This window comes from Mustela nigripes, chromosome 9 (assembly GCF_022355385.1).
Source record: "Mustela nigripes isolate SB6536 chromosome 9, MUSNIG.SB6536, whole genome shotgun sequence".
Taxonomy (NCBI): Eukaryota; Metazoa; Chordata; class Mammalia; order Carnivora; family Mustelidae; genus Mustela; species Mustela nigripes.
This window is the reverse complement of record NC_081565.1, coordinates 87,192,455-87,209,630: the sequence shown is the minus strand read 5'-3', so window position 1 is coordinate 87,209,630 and position 17,176 is coordinate 87,192,455. Positions and strand designations below refer to the sequence as shown.

Sequence of the window (17,176 nt, the reverse complement as noted above, 5' to 3'; positions counted from 1 at the left end):
CTACTTGTAATCTCTCTCTGTCAAATAAATAAATAAAATCTTTAAAAAAAAAAAAATTTCCTTACTCTGGAATCACTTTGTTTTTACTAGGTTTCAGGAAGAGTAGTTACAAAAACATTCTTAGCCATTTTCCCTACAAACTGACACTGATCTAATTTATTATACTGTATGGAGTATGAATACTGACACATGTTAATTCTGACATTCTTACAACAACAGACAGTAAATCTGGAGAACAGAACTGTATATTCCAACCACCTCTGAGTAACAGCTGTGACAACATGGGTAATCATTCAAACCCCCTTCATGTATTTAGAATAAAGGGAATGAGCTTAATAGTCTATATGGTCACTTACGGTTCTCACATTGTATTACTATGATTTTATTACACTATTCTTTGTAAACAAGATAGTTTTATTATTTAGGTTACTTTTCAATTTTCTAGTGGTTAAACATCTCCCTCTAGTGGAAATTCCATTAAAAAATATTTAAGAACACAGAAGCTTTGTTGTGTCTTCACCTTTTTTTCCTATTAGTCTCAACTATAAACTATTACTATTTTACATGCTCAACATTTATATATATATAATATATATATTACTAAAATATATAGCTCAACATGTAACACAGTAAAACCACTTTAGAAGGCAATCTGGTACTATCAGAACTTACATGTACATCTCCTAAGATTCTAGTTTAAAGGCATATTTACACTAATAAAGCCTAGAATGTGAGGATTTACCATTAAATAATAACTTTTTAAAAATTCTCATCAGCTCATTGTATTTGAATTCCAAACAACAAAGAAATATAGATAGTCCCTTGTTTCCTACTTCTCCACGAAACCCCATGAATCCCACATATGACTTATTCCTAAAATCTTCCTTATTTGAGAGTTGTTTGTTTGCAACATCTTATTTAGTCTGGTCCTCAAGAAAAATCAGAAATTTGGAAAGGCACAGAGAAAAACCAAATGTTTGTTAACATACCCAGGGAAAGTCTGTAGCAAATTAAGTAAAACTGAGCAGTTCAAAGATTCCTATTATATTGAATGTGAACAATAACAACTTACATGTCTTTAGAGATTCAACAGCTACTGTGTTCTTCATCTATCAAAGAATATCAGATTTTTTTCCCTGCATCCCCCAAAGCATGAGACAGGAACTACTGGTCGTTCCCAGCACTTGTACTTCTTTCTTGTACCAATTATTCACTGGTGTCATGGCCATGCATAATGAAGACTGAATTTCCAGCCTCTTTTGCAGGACGTTATTGGCCAATAGAATGTAGGTGAATGATGGATGTTACAACTTCCAGAAAGCTAGAAAAGCTAAGCCCTTGATTGCCCATCCCCCTGCCCAATACCTGAAGTGCTCAATTGATCATCACACCATGATTTGGAAGTCACATGGGTAATGGCAGAGCCTGATATTCATGAGGTCACCATACTAGCTCTAGAAAACTTACCTTACAATTTGGTTTAAAGAAAAAGAAAAGAAAAACCAAAAAATTAAAAAAAAAAATTTGTTTAAGCAATAGAGAAACTTCTAGTACTTTGATCTGCCTTTAAGTTTTCTGTCATAAGTAGCTCAACTAATTCTAATTTATTCAGCATGTGAGATAATAGTACACTTTAAGCCATTACGAAATGGTTACAAAATTTACAATCATGCTTTGGTGGTATGGGATCATAATGTTAAGCTCAATATATTATTAATAACAACATTAGCTATGGACTGGTGCCACCACTGCCCAGTGGAAGGCAGGGAACATGTTCACTGCAGCAAGGCCCACATGGCTCCAGTCTTGTCTGTACTGCCTCACACAGCCACATAGGACCAGCAAGTCCTATGGGAGTTTCCCAGTGTCAGTTCAAGCACAGAATGCTTTGGGTGAGGCTGTAGCCATTCTTCAGAGATAAAATATATCCCCAAACTGTGATGTTATCCTTGATCTGATTCATAATGGGATCAGACAACCGTTTCCTTCAGAGGCTTAAGTGACCAAAATACACAACTTAAAATGAAGTTACAAAACTGCAGTCTAGGGCGCTTGGGTGGCTCAGTTGGTTAAGCGACTGCCTTCAGCTCAGGTCATGATCCTGGAGTCCCAGGATCAAATCCCACATCAGGCTCCCAGCTCCATGGGGTGTCTGCTTCTCCTCGCTCATGCTCTCTCTCACTGTCTCTCTCTCAAATAAATAAATAAAATATTTTTTTAAAAATACAACTGCAGTCTATTTTATTTCTTAGACCATAGTCCCCCTAATGAACAAGCTAATCAATCTTTGGGGACAACCCATTGTGGAATGTACAGCTCCAATGAGCAGTTGGTTCAGGTCAACTTCAGAGGACTAGCCTCTTTTCAGTTGGACTTATGGTTAAGCCTCCAAAAAAGGACGAACCTAGCTTTGCCAATCGTCTAGTACTCTCCAGATAACTGCTGCAATGACTGTGTAAAAGACAAAGACTAATAGCAGAAATAGCCTATACAACCCCAAGGCTACTAGGATGCGCCTCAGCAGTTTCTGGGGCAATGTATACACTGCCAGTACAAATGTCCTCACACACGGAGATGGACTTTGGGCCTATGACTCCATCAACCTGATATGGACTATAGGCCTGGCCTATTAATGGAGGCCAAGAAGCAGGTAAGTATGTGGTGTATCACCACTCTGAATTTAAGATCATATTAGCTGCAAAGAGAAAAAATTCAGTTGGTATGCCTATGCAACCTTTTGCGATGAGACAACATCCAGGAGCTCCTGGGCTATCCAAAAGAGAAGCACGGGTCCTGACACAGACTATCCCAAATGAGACCAATCCATTTGTATCCACATTCTTTTTCAGTCTTCAGCAGATGATCTCTGAGGTCATGCAGAACAATAATTTCACCTTGGTGACCCTGCACAGACCCTGCACAGGCCTGGTGATAACCTGGAAATGTTTACTTCCCCTAAGGGCACTCATCATCCATGCCCCGTGTCACCTCCTGCTCGACTAGCCTTGGCAAGGATACACTCTGAATGCTCTTAATCACCTCGGTAGTGTTGAAGGGAGAATGCTCTGAGGTGGGAGCAAGCTGGGAGCTCTGTCATCAGATGAGGGGCCCAGACACCCCAAAGCCCTTTCCCAGTCTGCCAGGGCCAGTGGCAGCAACCATGGATATGGACTGCAAAGAGTTCTCAAGAAGCAAAACGTCTAGCCCAGATACTTGGAAGCAGGCACTCTTGACTAGTTGGGGTGGCTATCTAACACCTTAAGGAGGCAGGGTCCTGACTATCTGACATCAATCCTTGTTCCATACAAAACGGGAGAACTTACGGCTGTTTTTGTGGCTGAGGACTAGAACCAGGAATTCTGGTACATGACTATGAATATAAGCAAGCTTGTTGTCCAGAGGACTTGGGTTATGACAACTGATCACATCTGCTTTGGTTATCTGATAAGTTGAAGCCAAGATAGTCTGCCCTCCCTTCCCTGTGAGTTTCCTTTACACATACTCCTCATAGGCCAAGTTCACAAAACAAACTGGTTGAACTGTTTTCTGCTATCTGTTTGCCTAGGCCAAGTCAATTCTTGAAATTATGCCTGGATCTCACTCTTCTTGAACGTTTCTGACCTTGTTCTGCCCAACCCTGGCCATATGCTGCACATTATCATTCTGCTTCCTGATTTTATGCAAAGTCTTAGCCAGAAGTGTCTTGCTCCTGCATTGTGTCTTAGCTGTCCAGTGTAATCTGTTGAGTAACCACAAACCACTTTGGAGTCTAAGCTGCCACCCCGAACAGTCTTCAGGTGGCTGCGGTTCCAAATGACCAGAACTTCATGAAAGGCCCTGAGCAAGAACATGCAAATCAGCTGCTCTCAAATCTCTGATCCACAGAAAATGGGTGAGATAAACATTTTCTTATTCGAAAGCATTAAATTTTGGGAAAATTTGTTAAGCATCAGCAGATAACTAATAAATAATACATGGCTGGCATATGAGGGTATCCAGGACTGTTCCCATGACCTTGGGGCCTGCTCTGAGAAACAAGGAGGAACTTGCTATCTGCCTTCCAATAGAGCACCTAGACCTTCAGCAATGATCCTCTCATATGCAGTTGCCAGAGTGGTTATACTACAAAAATGGTATCACTTTGTACAAGCGTATGTACTACAAGAGGGCTCTGGTTCACGAATCCCTCCTCAGCTCAGCCACTACTGAAGGCTGGGGTATGGGAAACGCTTAATCACAACAGAATCTCTATTACTACAACAGACTCCATTTACCTGGATTTCCAGAATCTGAAATTCAAGTTGAAATGTAATCATTTGGCAATTTCCTGATAATCTGTGTCTCTGTAGAACTTTCGTTATACCTATAAATCAGAAAAAAAATGTTTTATTGCAAATAGTTTCCTTCAAATGCCTATTAATTTTTTGTGAATATTTCTAATACATGTGAGTACATGGCAGAGAGTTTATGTTAGTGTTTACATTGCAAATATCTCAAAGAATGTGCACCAAGTTGATTTGCCTTGGCAAAGTTGGATTAAAGGTAACTTGTACTTTCTAATTCTCAATTACACTAAAGATTATAGTAAGACATGCTAGTATAGGAGCACCCATGTGGTTCAGTTGGTTAAACATACAACTCTTGATTTCAGATCAGGTCATGATCTAAGGGTTGTAGATCAAGTCCTGCATTGGGCTCTGCCCTGAGCATGGAATCTGCTTAAGATTCTCTCTCCCTCTCGCTTTGCACCTTTCCCCATTTCAGTTCTCGCTCCAAAAAAAGAAAGAAAAAAAGAAACATGCTACCCTACACAAGTTTGAATTATAACTGTTAGATGGAGTTTTTTTTCAACATTATCTGATTCTACTTAAAAACACTAAATGGAATCCACCTATTTACTTGTTATCTTTCAAAATTTTATACTTCAATGCAACTCAGTATTTTTTAACATGTATTTTCCATGTAACTACAACTGAGATAAAGATAAAGAAATTTTTAAATAAACCATAAAGCTCTCTCATGCCCTTCTGGAGTCTATATACTACCCACCCAAGAGATAACCACTATTTTGACTTTGCTAACAAAGATATTTTTAGAAGAGCACAACTCTACAAGAATAAAGAAGAAAAAGGAGAGTAACAAGTTTGGAAACTGGAAATCAGATGGATGAGCTAGATACTACGAGAAAGGAACTAATCTGGCAGACCCAGAAAAATTAAAACCTAAGCCAACCATTGGGGAAGCTCAGTATTAAGCCTACTCAAAAGCATTCTGAGGGGCACTTGGGTGGCTCAATTGGTTAAGCATCTGCCCATGGCTCAGGTCATGACCTCAGAGTCATGAGATCAAGGCCTATCCACAAGGGGCTCCCTGCTCATCAGGGAATCTGCTTCTCTCTCTCCCTCTGCTCATGCTCTCTCTCAAATAAATAAAATCTTCAAAAAAAAAAAAAAAAAAAAAAAGCACATCCTGAATAGGCAGCACAAGTACCTCTGCAGAGGAGGTCAACTTAGGAAGACTCAAAGTGGGAAGATGAAGATTTCTGCACTAGCAAGACTGGCCCCTGGCCTAAACTCACTCTCCCGTCCTCTCTGTGTTCCACCTCTTCAAGTATCTGAAATGTCTAAATTCCTGTAACCCACTTCTCTTTATATTTCAGACTTTCACTGAGGCGAGCTACCAAAGACCCTCTGAGGATCAACTCACTATCTTCCCTTCATGAGGGTTAGTTATGTCAGTGGAAAAGTCAGGAAGCAATTCTAAAAGTGTCCTTTTTTTTTTCTTTAAGATTTTATTTATTTATTTGAGAAAGAGTGAGTACAAGTCAGGGAGGGGGCAGAAGGAGAAGGTGACTCCATGCTGAGCAGGGAGCCCGATACAGAACTCAATCCCAGAACCCCGGGATCATGACCTGAGCCAAAGCAGGTGCCTAACCAGCTGAACCACCCAGGTCCAAAGTTCCCAAATTCCAATGCACAGCTGAATTGGCTTCCTTTTATAAGTTACCGCATGCCCTGAACCGCATACTGTGAACAACTCTTACGATTTACAAATTAGGGGCGCCTAGGTCACTCAAATAGGTTAAGTATCTGCCTTCGGCTCAGGTCATGATTTCCAGGGCCTGGGTTTGAGCCCCACATTGGGCTCCCAGCTCAGGAGACACCCTTCCTCCTCTCCCTCTGCTTGTGCTCTCTCTCTCTTTCTCGCAAATGAATATTAAAAAAAAAAAAAAAAAAGATTTACAAATTAATGGTACTGTTGTTCTTTCACTTACTTATTACTTGTATTAAGATACTTAATGATAAAGCCTGTGTCTTCCTTAATATCTACCTCAGACAGCTTTTAAAGAGTATTATGCACACTGTGATGTTCAAGATACGTGACAAAACAAGTTTACCACAACCACACAGTCATATAGAAGGTCATACAGTTATCTTACACAATTTTTTTTTAAACATTTATTTATTTTTAGAGAGAGGGAGAAAACCCATGGGAGAGCACGGAGAGAGGTCAGAGGGAGAGAGAGAATCCAGTGAGTGTGGAGCCCAACACAGGGTTCGATCCCACGAGCCTGAGATTATGACCTGAGGCAAAATCAAGAGTTGAACCCTTAACGGAATGAGCAGCCCAGGTGCCCCTACCCTATAGAACTTTAATTCAATGCCATTACAGCCAATTTCTTATGCATAATAAGATAAGCTTCAACATCACTTCAAAATTAAAATTAATACTTACTCTTCTCTGTCTTCTCAGTGTTTGTTAGGACCTCTGTCTTCATGGAGTAATTTCTTATACTGATGCCAGTAAGTGTGCTTAGAAAAAGAAGTTCTGATTCTAAATTTCCAAGATGACTTCTCAGATCTTTTGAAGAGGCCCATCCCTCAGAATCTGATTGATACATTTCTCGAAGTGATTTTCTAAAAAGCAAATATAACCAATAATTACTCCAATGAAGAAATCACTAACAAGTGTTTTATCTAATAACTAAATTTCTGAAACTATTCCTATTTTGTCTTCTTTTTTATTTTTATCTTTTGGTAAAGATTTTATTTATTTATTTGACAGAGAGACATAGCGAGGGAGGGAACACAAGCAGAAAGAGTGGGAGAGGGAGAAGCAGGGGCTTCCCGCCAAGCAGGAAGCCTGATGCAGGGCTCGATCCCAGGACACTGAGATCATGACTGGAGCCTAAGGAAGATGCTTAACAACTGAGGCACCCAGGCGCCCTTACTTTTTTCTTTTTTCTTTCTTACTTTTTTCTCTTGAAAACTGCCTGATTTTTCTCAAAACCAATATGCCTACTAACACTAATTTTTAATCTCAAATTAACACAAAGCTAATGAAAATATACTACTACATTTCTACCTATTACAAACAATTGTAAAATAAATTATAATAAGAATACTTTGCAACATTAAAATGTCTTTTCACCTGGAACGTTTAAAATATTCCAAACTGAATGTCTGATATCCCAAGACATCTCAAATTATTTTTCTAAGTAGGCTCCATGCCCAGTGTGGATCTTAACATGGGATTTGAACTCACAACCCTGAGATCAAGACCTGAGCCAAAATCAAAAGTCAGACACTTAATCAACTGAGCCATCCAACAACCCTTAACTCTAACTTCTAAAACAGGTAAGGGGCTCTCTGCTCTGAGGGAAGACTGCTTCCCTTCCTCTCTCTCTGCCTGCCTCCCTGCCTTCTTGTGATCTGTCTGTCAAATAAATAAATAAAATCTTTAAAAAAAAAAAAAAAAGAGTACAATACCTAGGAATAAATTTAAGCGAGGAAGTAAAAATCTGTACCCTGAAAACTATGAGACATTGGTGAAAGAAACTGAAGGCACATGTTCATGGATTGGAAAAACTAATATTGTTAAAACATTCATACTACCCAAAGCAATCTACAAATTCAACATATTCCCCATCAAAATTCCAATGGCATTTTCATAGAAATAGAAAAGACAATCCTAACATGTGTATGGAAGCACAAAGACCCCAAATAACTAAAACCATTCTGAGAAAGAACAATGCTGGAGGCGTCATACTTCCTGATTTCACACTATAGTACAGGCTATAGTAATCAAAATATTATGGTATTGACATAAAAACAGACATACAAATCAATAGAACAAAGAACCTAGAAATAAACAAATGCACATATGGTCAATTAATTTATGACCAGTCAAGGATATATAATGGCAAAAGAATGGTCTCTTAAACAAAAGTGGGAAAACTGGGTAGTCAATGTAAAAGAATGAAACTGGACCACGACCTTACACAATACACAAAAATTACCTCACAATGGGCTAAAGACTTGAAGATAAGACCTGAAACTATGAAACTCCTAGAAGAAAGCAGAGGCAGTAAACTCCCCAGTCTTGGTGCTGACTTTTTTTTTTTTTTTAAAGATTTTATTTATTATTTGACAGAGAGAGATCACAAGTAGGCAGAGAGGCAGACAGAGAGAGGAGGAAGCAGGCTCCCCACTGAGCAGAGAGCCTGATGCGGGACTCGATCCCAGGACCCTGAGATCATGACCTGAGCCGAAGGCAGCGGCTTAACCCACTGAGCCACCCAGGCGCCCCGGTGCTGACTTTTTAAATTTGCTATCAAAAGCAACTGCAACAAAAGCAAAAATCAACAAGTGGGACCACATCAAACTAAACAATTTCTCTACAGCCAATTAAATCATCAGGAAAATGAAAAGGCTTACTATGAAATGGGAGAAAATATCTGCAAAACAGGTTATCTGCCAAGGGGTTAACAGCCAAAATATATAAAGAATTCATATAATTCAGTAGCAAAAGAAAAAAAAATCTGTTTAAAAAAATGGGCAGATATGGGATGACTCGGGGCTCAGTCAGTTAAGTAGCTGCCTTCAGCTCTGGTCATGATTCCAGGGTCCTGGGATCGAATCCTGAATCAGGCTCCTTGTTCAGCGGGTAGCCTGCTTCTCCCTCTGCCTCTGCCTGTCACTCTGCCTGCTTGTGCTCTCTTTTTCTCTCTCAAATAAATAAATCTTAAAAAAAAAAAAAAAAGATTATCTCCTCCCCTTTTCCAGCTGCCTCTCTCCCCGCCCCCCACATGTACTCTCTCCCCCCCCCCCCCAAAAAAAAGGGAAGGGGGAAGAAAATCTGAATAGAAATTTTTCCAAAGAAAATATACAGCTGGCCAACAGATACATACAAAAGATTCTCAACGTCACTAGCCATCATAGAAATGCAAGTCAAAACCATGAGGTGGATTACCTCATACCTGTCAGAATGGCTATTACCATAAACACAAGAAATACACAGTTGGCAAGAATGTGTAGAAAAAGGAATCCTTCTGCAGTGTTGGTAGTAACATAAATTGCCATACTACTATAGAAAACAGTATGAAGTTTCCTCAAAAAATTAAAAATAGAAATACCATAAGAACCAGCAATTCCACTTCTGGGTATTTATCTGAATGAAACAAAAACATTAACTCAGTAGGATATAGTCATCCTATGTTCACTGCAGAATTATTTACAATAGCCAAGACATGGAAACAACTTAACGGTCAACAGATAAATGAACAAAGATGTGGTGTATATTATAAAAGTGAATGACAGTCACATAAAAAGAAGAAAATCCTGCCATTTGTGACTACATGGATGGTTCTTGAAGGCATTATGTTTAATGAATTAGGTCAGATTAGACAGAAAAATACTATATGATCTCACTTTTATGTAGAATCTTAAAAACCCTAAGCTCATAGAAATACAGAGTAGATTGATGGTTGCCAGGGGCAAGGGTGAGCGGGTTTGGGAAAATGGGTGAAGGTGGTCAAAGGGCACAAACTTCCAGTAATAAACTTAGAAAGGCCCGGGGATATAATGTACAGCATGATAACTTTAATTAATAATGTATTATACATTTGAAGGTTGATAGGCTACTAAATCTCAAAAGTTCCTAACCCAGGAAGACCTTGTAATTCTGTGTATGGATGTTAATTTAACTTAGTGTCATAATCCTTTTGTAATATGTACAAAGACCAAATCATTATGTTGTACACCTGAAACTAATTTAATTTTCTATGTCGACTACACCTCAATAAAAAACAAAATAATAATTGGAGACTTCAATACCCCACTCACAATAATGTACAGAACAACTAGACAGAGGATAAATAAGGAAAGAGTAGTAGTAGAAATAACACAATAAACCAATTAGAGCTAACAGACATATACAGAACATTCTACACAAGACACAGATCTGGGGTGCCTGGGTGGCTCAGTGGGTTAAAGCCTCTGCCTTCGGCTCAGGTCATGATCTCAGGGTCCTGGGACTGAGCCCCGCATCTGGCTCTCTGCTCAGCAGTGTGCCTGCTTCCTCCTCTCTCTCTCTGCCTACTTGTAATCTCTGTCTGTCAAGTAAAATAAATAAAATCTTAAAAAAAAAAAAAAGACACAGATCTAACAGACAAATATAAATTCTTCATAAGTGCACATGGGACATTTTCCAGGACATATCAGATACTGGGCAACAAATTAAGTCTTTATGTATTTTCACTATACTCATCCATACAAAGCATCTTCTCCAACCACAGTGGAATGAGGTTAGATATCAATAACAGAGGGGAAAACTGAAAAATTCACAAAACTGCGGAAATTAACACATTTTTAAAGAATAGACTCAAGAAGAAACTGCAGGGGAAATGAGCAAATACTTAAAAGACAAAAATGAAAATACAATATGCCAGAATTCAAGGGATGCAGCAGAAGATGTACGAAGGGGGGCATTCATAACTATACATACTTAAAATTTAAGATCCCAAACCAACAACCTAATATCACAACTAGAAAAAGAATGAACTAAACCAAAGCTAGCCAAAAGAAAAAGATAATAAAGATTAGAATAGAGAGAAATGAAAGAGGCAATATAATGAAACCAAAAGTTGACTCTTTGAAAGGATCAATAAAATTGACAAAAACTTTAGCTAGATGGACTAAAAAAGACAGATAAGGGGCACCTAGCTGGCTTAGGCAATAGAGCATGGGACTCCTGATCTTGATGTTGGTCATGAATTCAAACCCCATGTTGGGTGTAGAGTTTACTTAAAAACAAAACAGGACACAAATTACTACAGTCAGAAATGAAAGTAGCGCCGTGAGCAATTCTACAAAAATAAAAAGGGCTATGCGAGTATTACAAATAGCAGTATGCCAATACACTGGATAACCTATCTGGAATGGCTCAATTCCTAGGAACAAAAAACCTATGAAGATTAAATCACAAAGAAATAAGAAATTTGAATAGACTTATAACTAGTATGATTGAATCCATAATAAAAGCATCTCTAACAAAGAAAATGCCCTGAATCTGATAACTACGAGTGAATTCTATCAAACATTTAAATAAAAATTAACTGATCCTTTCCAAACTTCTCCAAAAAGTTTAAAAGAGAACACCTTGTAATTCATTTATCAGGCCAGCACAGCTTCCTACAGACCAGTATTATTTCTCAGTATTAATGTAAAAACTCTCAGCAAATTAGTAGTAAATAAAAATAAGCATATTAAAGGGATTACACATCATGACCAAGGGGGATTTATTTCTGGAATATAAGGATGGTTCAAAATAGAACAATGGATCAATGTAATATACCACATTAACAGAAAGAAGGGAAAATGCAGAAAAAGCATTTGACAAAATTTAACACACTTTAATGATAACATATTTTAAAAAACTAGAAATAGAAGAAAATTATCCCAACATAATAAAAGCCATGTATGAAAAAAGATAAGGATGTCCACTTTCACCAATGAAACATGGTTCTAGAAATTCTCAGTAGAGCAATTAGGCAAGAAATAGAAATAAAAGACATCCAAATTGGAAAGGAAGTAAAATTATCTGTGTTTACAGATGGTATAATCTTATGTGTACACAACCTCAAAGATTCCACAAAAACAAGTGTTAAATGAACTCAGCAAGGTATCAGGATACGAAATCACCACACAAAACTCAGATGAATCACTATAAACCAACAATGAACAATCTGAAAGGCAGATTACAAAAACAATTCCATTTACAACAGCATCAAAAACTATTAATACTTAGGAATTAACCTTAGGAAGGAATTTACCTTAGGAAGGTGAAAGAGTTGTACAATAAAAACCATAAAACATCGCTGAAAAAAAATTAAATTTGATATAAACAGAAACACAGCTCATGTTAATGGATTAGAAAATAATATTATTAAAATGTCGATATTATTCCCATGCAATCTACAGATTCAATGCAATCTCCACCAAAATTCCAATGAGGTTTTTTGCAGGAATAGAAAAACCCATCCTAAGATTCATGCAGAATCTCAAGGGATCTGAAATAGCCAAAATAATCTTGATAAAGAACAAAGTTGGAGGACTCACACCTCCTGATTTCAAAACTGAAAGGTATAGTCATCAAAACACTGTAGTATCTGCATAAAGACAACAGATAGATGAATGAAATGGAATAAGAGAACCTAGAAATGAACCCTCACGTGTGTGATCACACGATTTTTTGACAAGCTTGCCAATACGATTCAAATGGTGCTGGAAAAACTATCTACATGCAAAAGAATGAAGTTGGAACCTTCCCTAACAGCACATACAAAAATTACTCATATTGGATCAAACATCTAAACGTAAGACCTAAAACAAAACTCTTAAGAAAACATTGCATAAAAGCTTTATAACACTGGCTAGGGCAATGATTTCTTGGACATAGCAGCAAAAGCACAGATAACAAAAGAAAAAAATAGACAAACTGGATTTCATGAACATTTTAAAGAATTATGGGGCGCCTGGGTGGCTAAGTATTAAAGCCTCTGCCTTGGCTCGGGTCATGATCCCGGGGTCCTGGAATCGAGCCCCACGTTAGGCTTTCTGATTGGCAGGGTTCCTGCTCCCCCTTTTCCTCTGCCTGCCTCTGTCCCTCTGCCTGCCTCTCTGCCTACTTGTGATCTCTGTCAGGTAAATGGATAGAATCTTTAAAAAAAAATAAAAATAAAAAAATAAAGAACTATACAACGTAAGACACTAACAAGAGAATAAAAAGGCAACCCATAGAATGAGAAAAGATATTTGCTAATCATGTATGATAAAAGTTTAATTTCCACATCTGTAAGTACCCCTAAAGCAACAGAAGCCAAACAACCTGTTCAAAAATGGCCAAAGGACTTAAACAGACATTTCTCCAAAGAGGATAGAAGACTGACTACAACATAAGACCTAACAGTTGGCTTTTCTTATCCTAAAGCAAGTGCCTGACTTAAGCTTTGAATGCAGAGGCATCTGCTTCATCCCCTTTGAAGAAAACTATTTCTAATAAACACACTGCCAGCGACAGGACTAAAGAGCTAGGCTGCGTTCCCACACTGAGAATCCTTTTGCTTTAGAGATCTTAGTTAATTCCACTAACTGACCATTTGGGCCACTTGTTTTTTTCTCTTCCTGTGTTTATATTCTTATTCTTACATTTTAAGTTTACCAATGAAGACCGAACCCTGGAAACTCTAGACCCTCACCCTCAACACCAATAAAAGCAGAACCTAGTCCTATTCTCTCATTCCGTCTCCCTCTCTGCACTAATGACCTGATAGTGTGGACCCCAGGAGATGTCTTGTACTCCAGGGCTCGTAAATAATAAACTACTTTTTTCTTCAAAGCTTTCTAAAGGTTCTTGTTGAAGAACGTCTTGCAACCATAAGAACCACAAGGTTCAGTCCAATCATAACATAGGTTTGGAAAAGTGAAAGGTCTCTGGGAAGCTCACTGGTTCCAGGCAATTCTATTCAATAGCATTACCACAGACAGGCTGAGACTGGCCCAAAAAGATGGCGAATAAATACATAAAAAGATGATCAATATCACTAATCATTAGGGAACTGACCTCACACCTATCAGAATGGCTACTAACAAAAAAAAAAAAAAAAAGGAAAAAAAAAACAATATTGCTGAGGATGTAGAAAAATTGGAACCCTCCTGCAGTTGGCGTGAATGTAAAATGGTACAGTCACTGTGGAAAACAGTATAGAGGTGGGAGTTCCTCAACAAATCAAAAACAGATTCCAGCAATTCCACTTCTTGGTATACATCTGCAGGGGTCAAAACAGACCTCTCCCAAACTGTACCACTTTGGCATATCGATTATTTTGTGCTAAAGGCACTTGAGACCCTCCAGGATCAAGAGAAAATTTTGTGCTCCTTTAACCACAGAGAACAACTTAAAATGAGGGTCTTCTCCAGAATAAGAGTTATTAACAGATAAATTTTATCTGAGCCACCCATCTGTATGGTACGGCAAACATCTAATCACTAAACATCTGCTCTTTTTACTGCCCTGTGAAATGCATTCCTTTCCTCTGAAGTCCCAGACCCCAAGCCCATTTTCCTTCATCCAGAATGACATACGTACCTCATTTTGCTAGTCTGTTCATACCTATGTGGATTCCTTAAATGTATGCCTATTAAATTTTAATTTCTCCTGTTTTTCTGTCTTCTATTTGATTCTTAGTCCAGCTAGAAGACCTTTGAAGAGACAGGAATTCGTGCCACCCCCCCCATATCCAATAGAACAGAAAGCTGGGTCTCAAAAGAGAGATTTACACACATATGTTGATACGAGCATCATTGACAATAGCGAAAATATGGAAGTAACCCAAACAGCCACTGACAGATGAAAGGTAAATAAAATGTGGTATATTCATACAAAGGAATATTATCTGGCCTGAAGAAAAAAGGAAATTCTGCATTATGCTACCATATGGACAAACCTTGAGGGTATTATGGTAAGTGAAATAAACCAGTCACAAAAAAACAAATATGTATGAGTCCATTTATATGCAGTACCTAGAGACCGCAAACTCAGAGACAGGAAGCAGAACAATGATTGCCAAGGACTAAGGGAGTGGGGAATGACAAGTTCTAAAGTTTCAGTCTTACAAGATGAAAAGAGTAAGGGAGATGGGTGGTGGTGACAGTCTCTCAACATTATCCGTGTATGTAATACTACTCATCTGTAGGTTAAACAAAAAGTTAAAAGACAAATTTTGTTACATTTTAACACACACACAGCTTGGTCTTCCTTCTCCACCCCAGTAAAAAGTAATTGGATGTTAAACCCAAATACCCTGGACCAACATGTAATGCCTTCCACAATCTGGATTCTTCAACTTTCCCAACTGGATCATTGAGACACGATTACAGGAATGGTCGACACACTAGGGGGCTATCCTGGGCTAACAACGACATCTTGTGGCCAGTGAAGAAATCACTACTCTGCACAGTATTACTAGGCGCTTCTCAAACTTTCAAATATGCTTGTGTGGGGTGGGGGGGGATGTCTCGTTAAAATGCATATTCTGACTCAGGAGGGGGGATGGATCCAGGATCTGTATTTCCATGTAACTCCCAAGGAATGCTAATGCTGCTGACCTGGGGAGCAGCCTGGAGCAGCTCGCGTTTCAGTTCACTGACGTCACTTGTGGAGGAACACAGGTGTTCCCCGGTCACCCACTTCTCTCCCCTTCTCACCAGTTACCGCTTCTCACACTGCCACGATCCCACCCAGCGTGCCCGTGAGCATTTCCTGCTGAACTCCGCCCCCCTCTTCTACCGACTCGGGTCCAGCCAGCGCAGGAGGCTCGCTTTCTCTCTGCACCCGTGTCCAATCAGTCTCGACCGAGAAAACGAAGATCGTTTCTTCTTTTAAGCAGCTTGACTGACCGTCACAGATCCTTCCTCTCCTCCATCTTCAGTTAAGCAAAGGGGCCTGGGCTTCCCAGTGAGGATCTTGGGCTGCACACCCGCTCGTATCTAACCAACCACCCCCACCCCCGAGATGGTGGGCAAGCAATATCGCTTCCGCGAGCCTCGGTTTTCTTAACTCTAAAACAGGGCGAACGAGGACACCTTCCTCAGGGCTGTCCTAGGCATGAAGAGTGCTCATAAAGGCGGCTGTATCTCGTAGGCTGGGGTGCAGCGGCAGCCCGCCCCCGCTCCTCTGCACCGCCGGCGTCCGCCCAACCCTCAGGAGGCCCCCCACACACGTGCGGGCATCCGGCACCCGCGGAGTCCTCACACACCTCTGGGTCCCCCACACCCGCGGACGTCCTCACACACCTCTGGGTCCCCCACACCCGCCGGCGTCCTCACACACCTCTGGGTCCCCCACACCCGCGGACGTCCTCACACACCTCTGGGTCCCCCACACCCGCGGACGCCGGCGTCCTCACACACCTCTGGGTCCCCCACACCCGCGGACGCCCCGCCACGCCCGCGCAGCGCTCCCAGCGTCTCCCGCACGCTTCCGTCCTCAGTTACTTCTCAAAGGGAGCCCCACTCTCAGGGCCAGCTGCCCGCTCAGGTGCCCGCAGTGACGCACGCCAGGAAGCCGCACCGCCGCCCGCCCGGGAGCCTGCGAAGGAGACGAGCCCAAGCCCTCCGTCCTCCTCCACCAGCCCGACGCTCGGCTGAGGCGGAGTCGGGCGTGGACAGCGGAGCCCTCGGCGTCCGGGAGACGGCGGGGGGTGCGCGGCCGGCGGAGCCCTTCCCCCGTCCCCAGGGCCTGCGGGCACGTACGGAGCTCGCCCGTGGTCTTCCCCCGCCGTCCGCGGCTCCTCGCACGCCCGCCGCAGGGCCGCGATCTCAGCCTCCAAGGCGCGGACCTCGGCCTGCAGGGCGTCCATGGCCCGGCACTGACAAGCGGCAGTAACAGCTGCGCGCGCCACGCCCCGCACTTCAAGCCTCCCGCGCTGCCGGCGCAGACCATCCGGATGCTCAAAGGGGAAGACGGGCGAGCGGGACCCACCCCGCGTGCCACCCGCGCCCGCGCGCAGTATCCGGGCTCGTGGCAGTCGCTGCATTCTTTACTTCAGCAGGGCCCTAAGGGTCCCTGCACTCCGAGAGAGTTGGCTGGCTCCAACTCGAAGCCCAAGGGCGCGGCAGCCCACCCCCCTCCAGTGAACCTTGGAGCCACCCGACCGAATACGTCACTGGAGAGGCGATTCCTGGACCACGTGACTGGGGTCCTGGGACCACGTGACCAGGAGCCTCTGTATTTTTCGTCCGCTCTGTCACTTCCGCCACCCTAGTCCAGGAATCAAAAAACCCGAGACTCTGATCGTCTTTAGTATGAATTAGGGAGTTTCGGTTTGGAATCCTTT

At 41.1% G+C, this 17,176-nt stretch overlaps 1 protein-coding gene across 2 annotated transcripts in view; it reads right to left on the bottom strand.

The window, feature by feature from the left end:
- Nucleotides 1–16,998, bottom strand: part of CENPP (centromere protein P) — a 227,667-nt gene extending 210,669 nt beyond the window's left edge. The window contains exons 1-3 of one of the 2 annotated variants that reach the window (XM_059412031.1): nt 16,593–16,998; nt 6,736–6,917; nt 4,275–4,363 (exon numbers count right to left, since the gene is read on the bottom strand). In XM_059412031.1, the coding sequence (XP_059268014.1) occupies nt 4,275–4,363; nt 6,736–6,917; nt 16,593–16,876 (555 nt within the window). In that variant the 5' untranslated portion in view covers nt 16,877–16,998. The remainder of the gene's footprint in view (nt 1–4,274; nt 4,364–6,735; nt 6,918–16,592) is intronic. The other variant, XM_059412032.1, reaches the window with a different exon arrangement.
- Nucleotides 16,999–17,176: the final 178 nt, after the last annotated feature.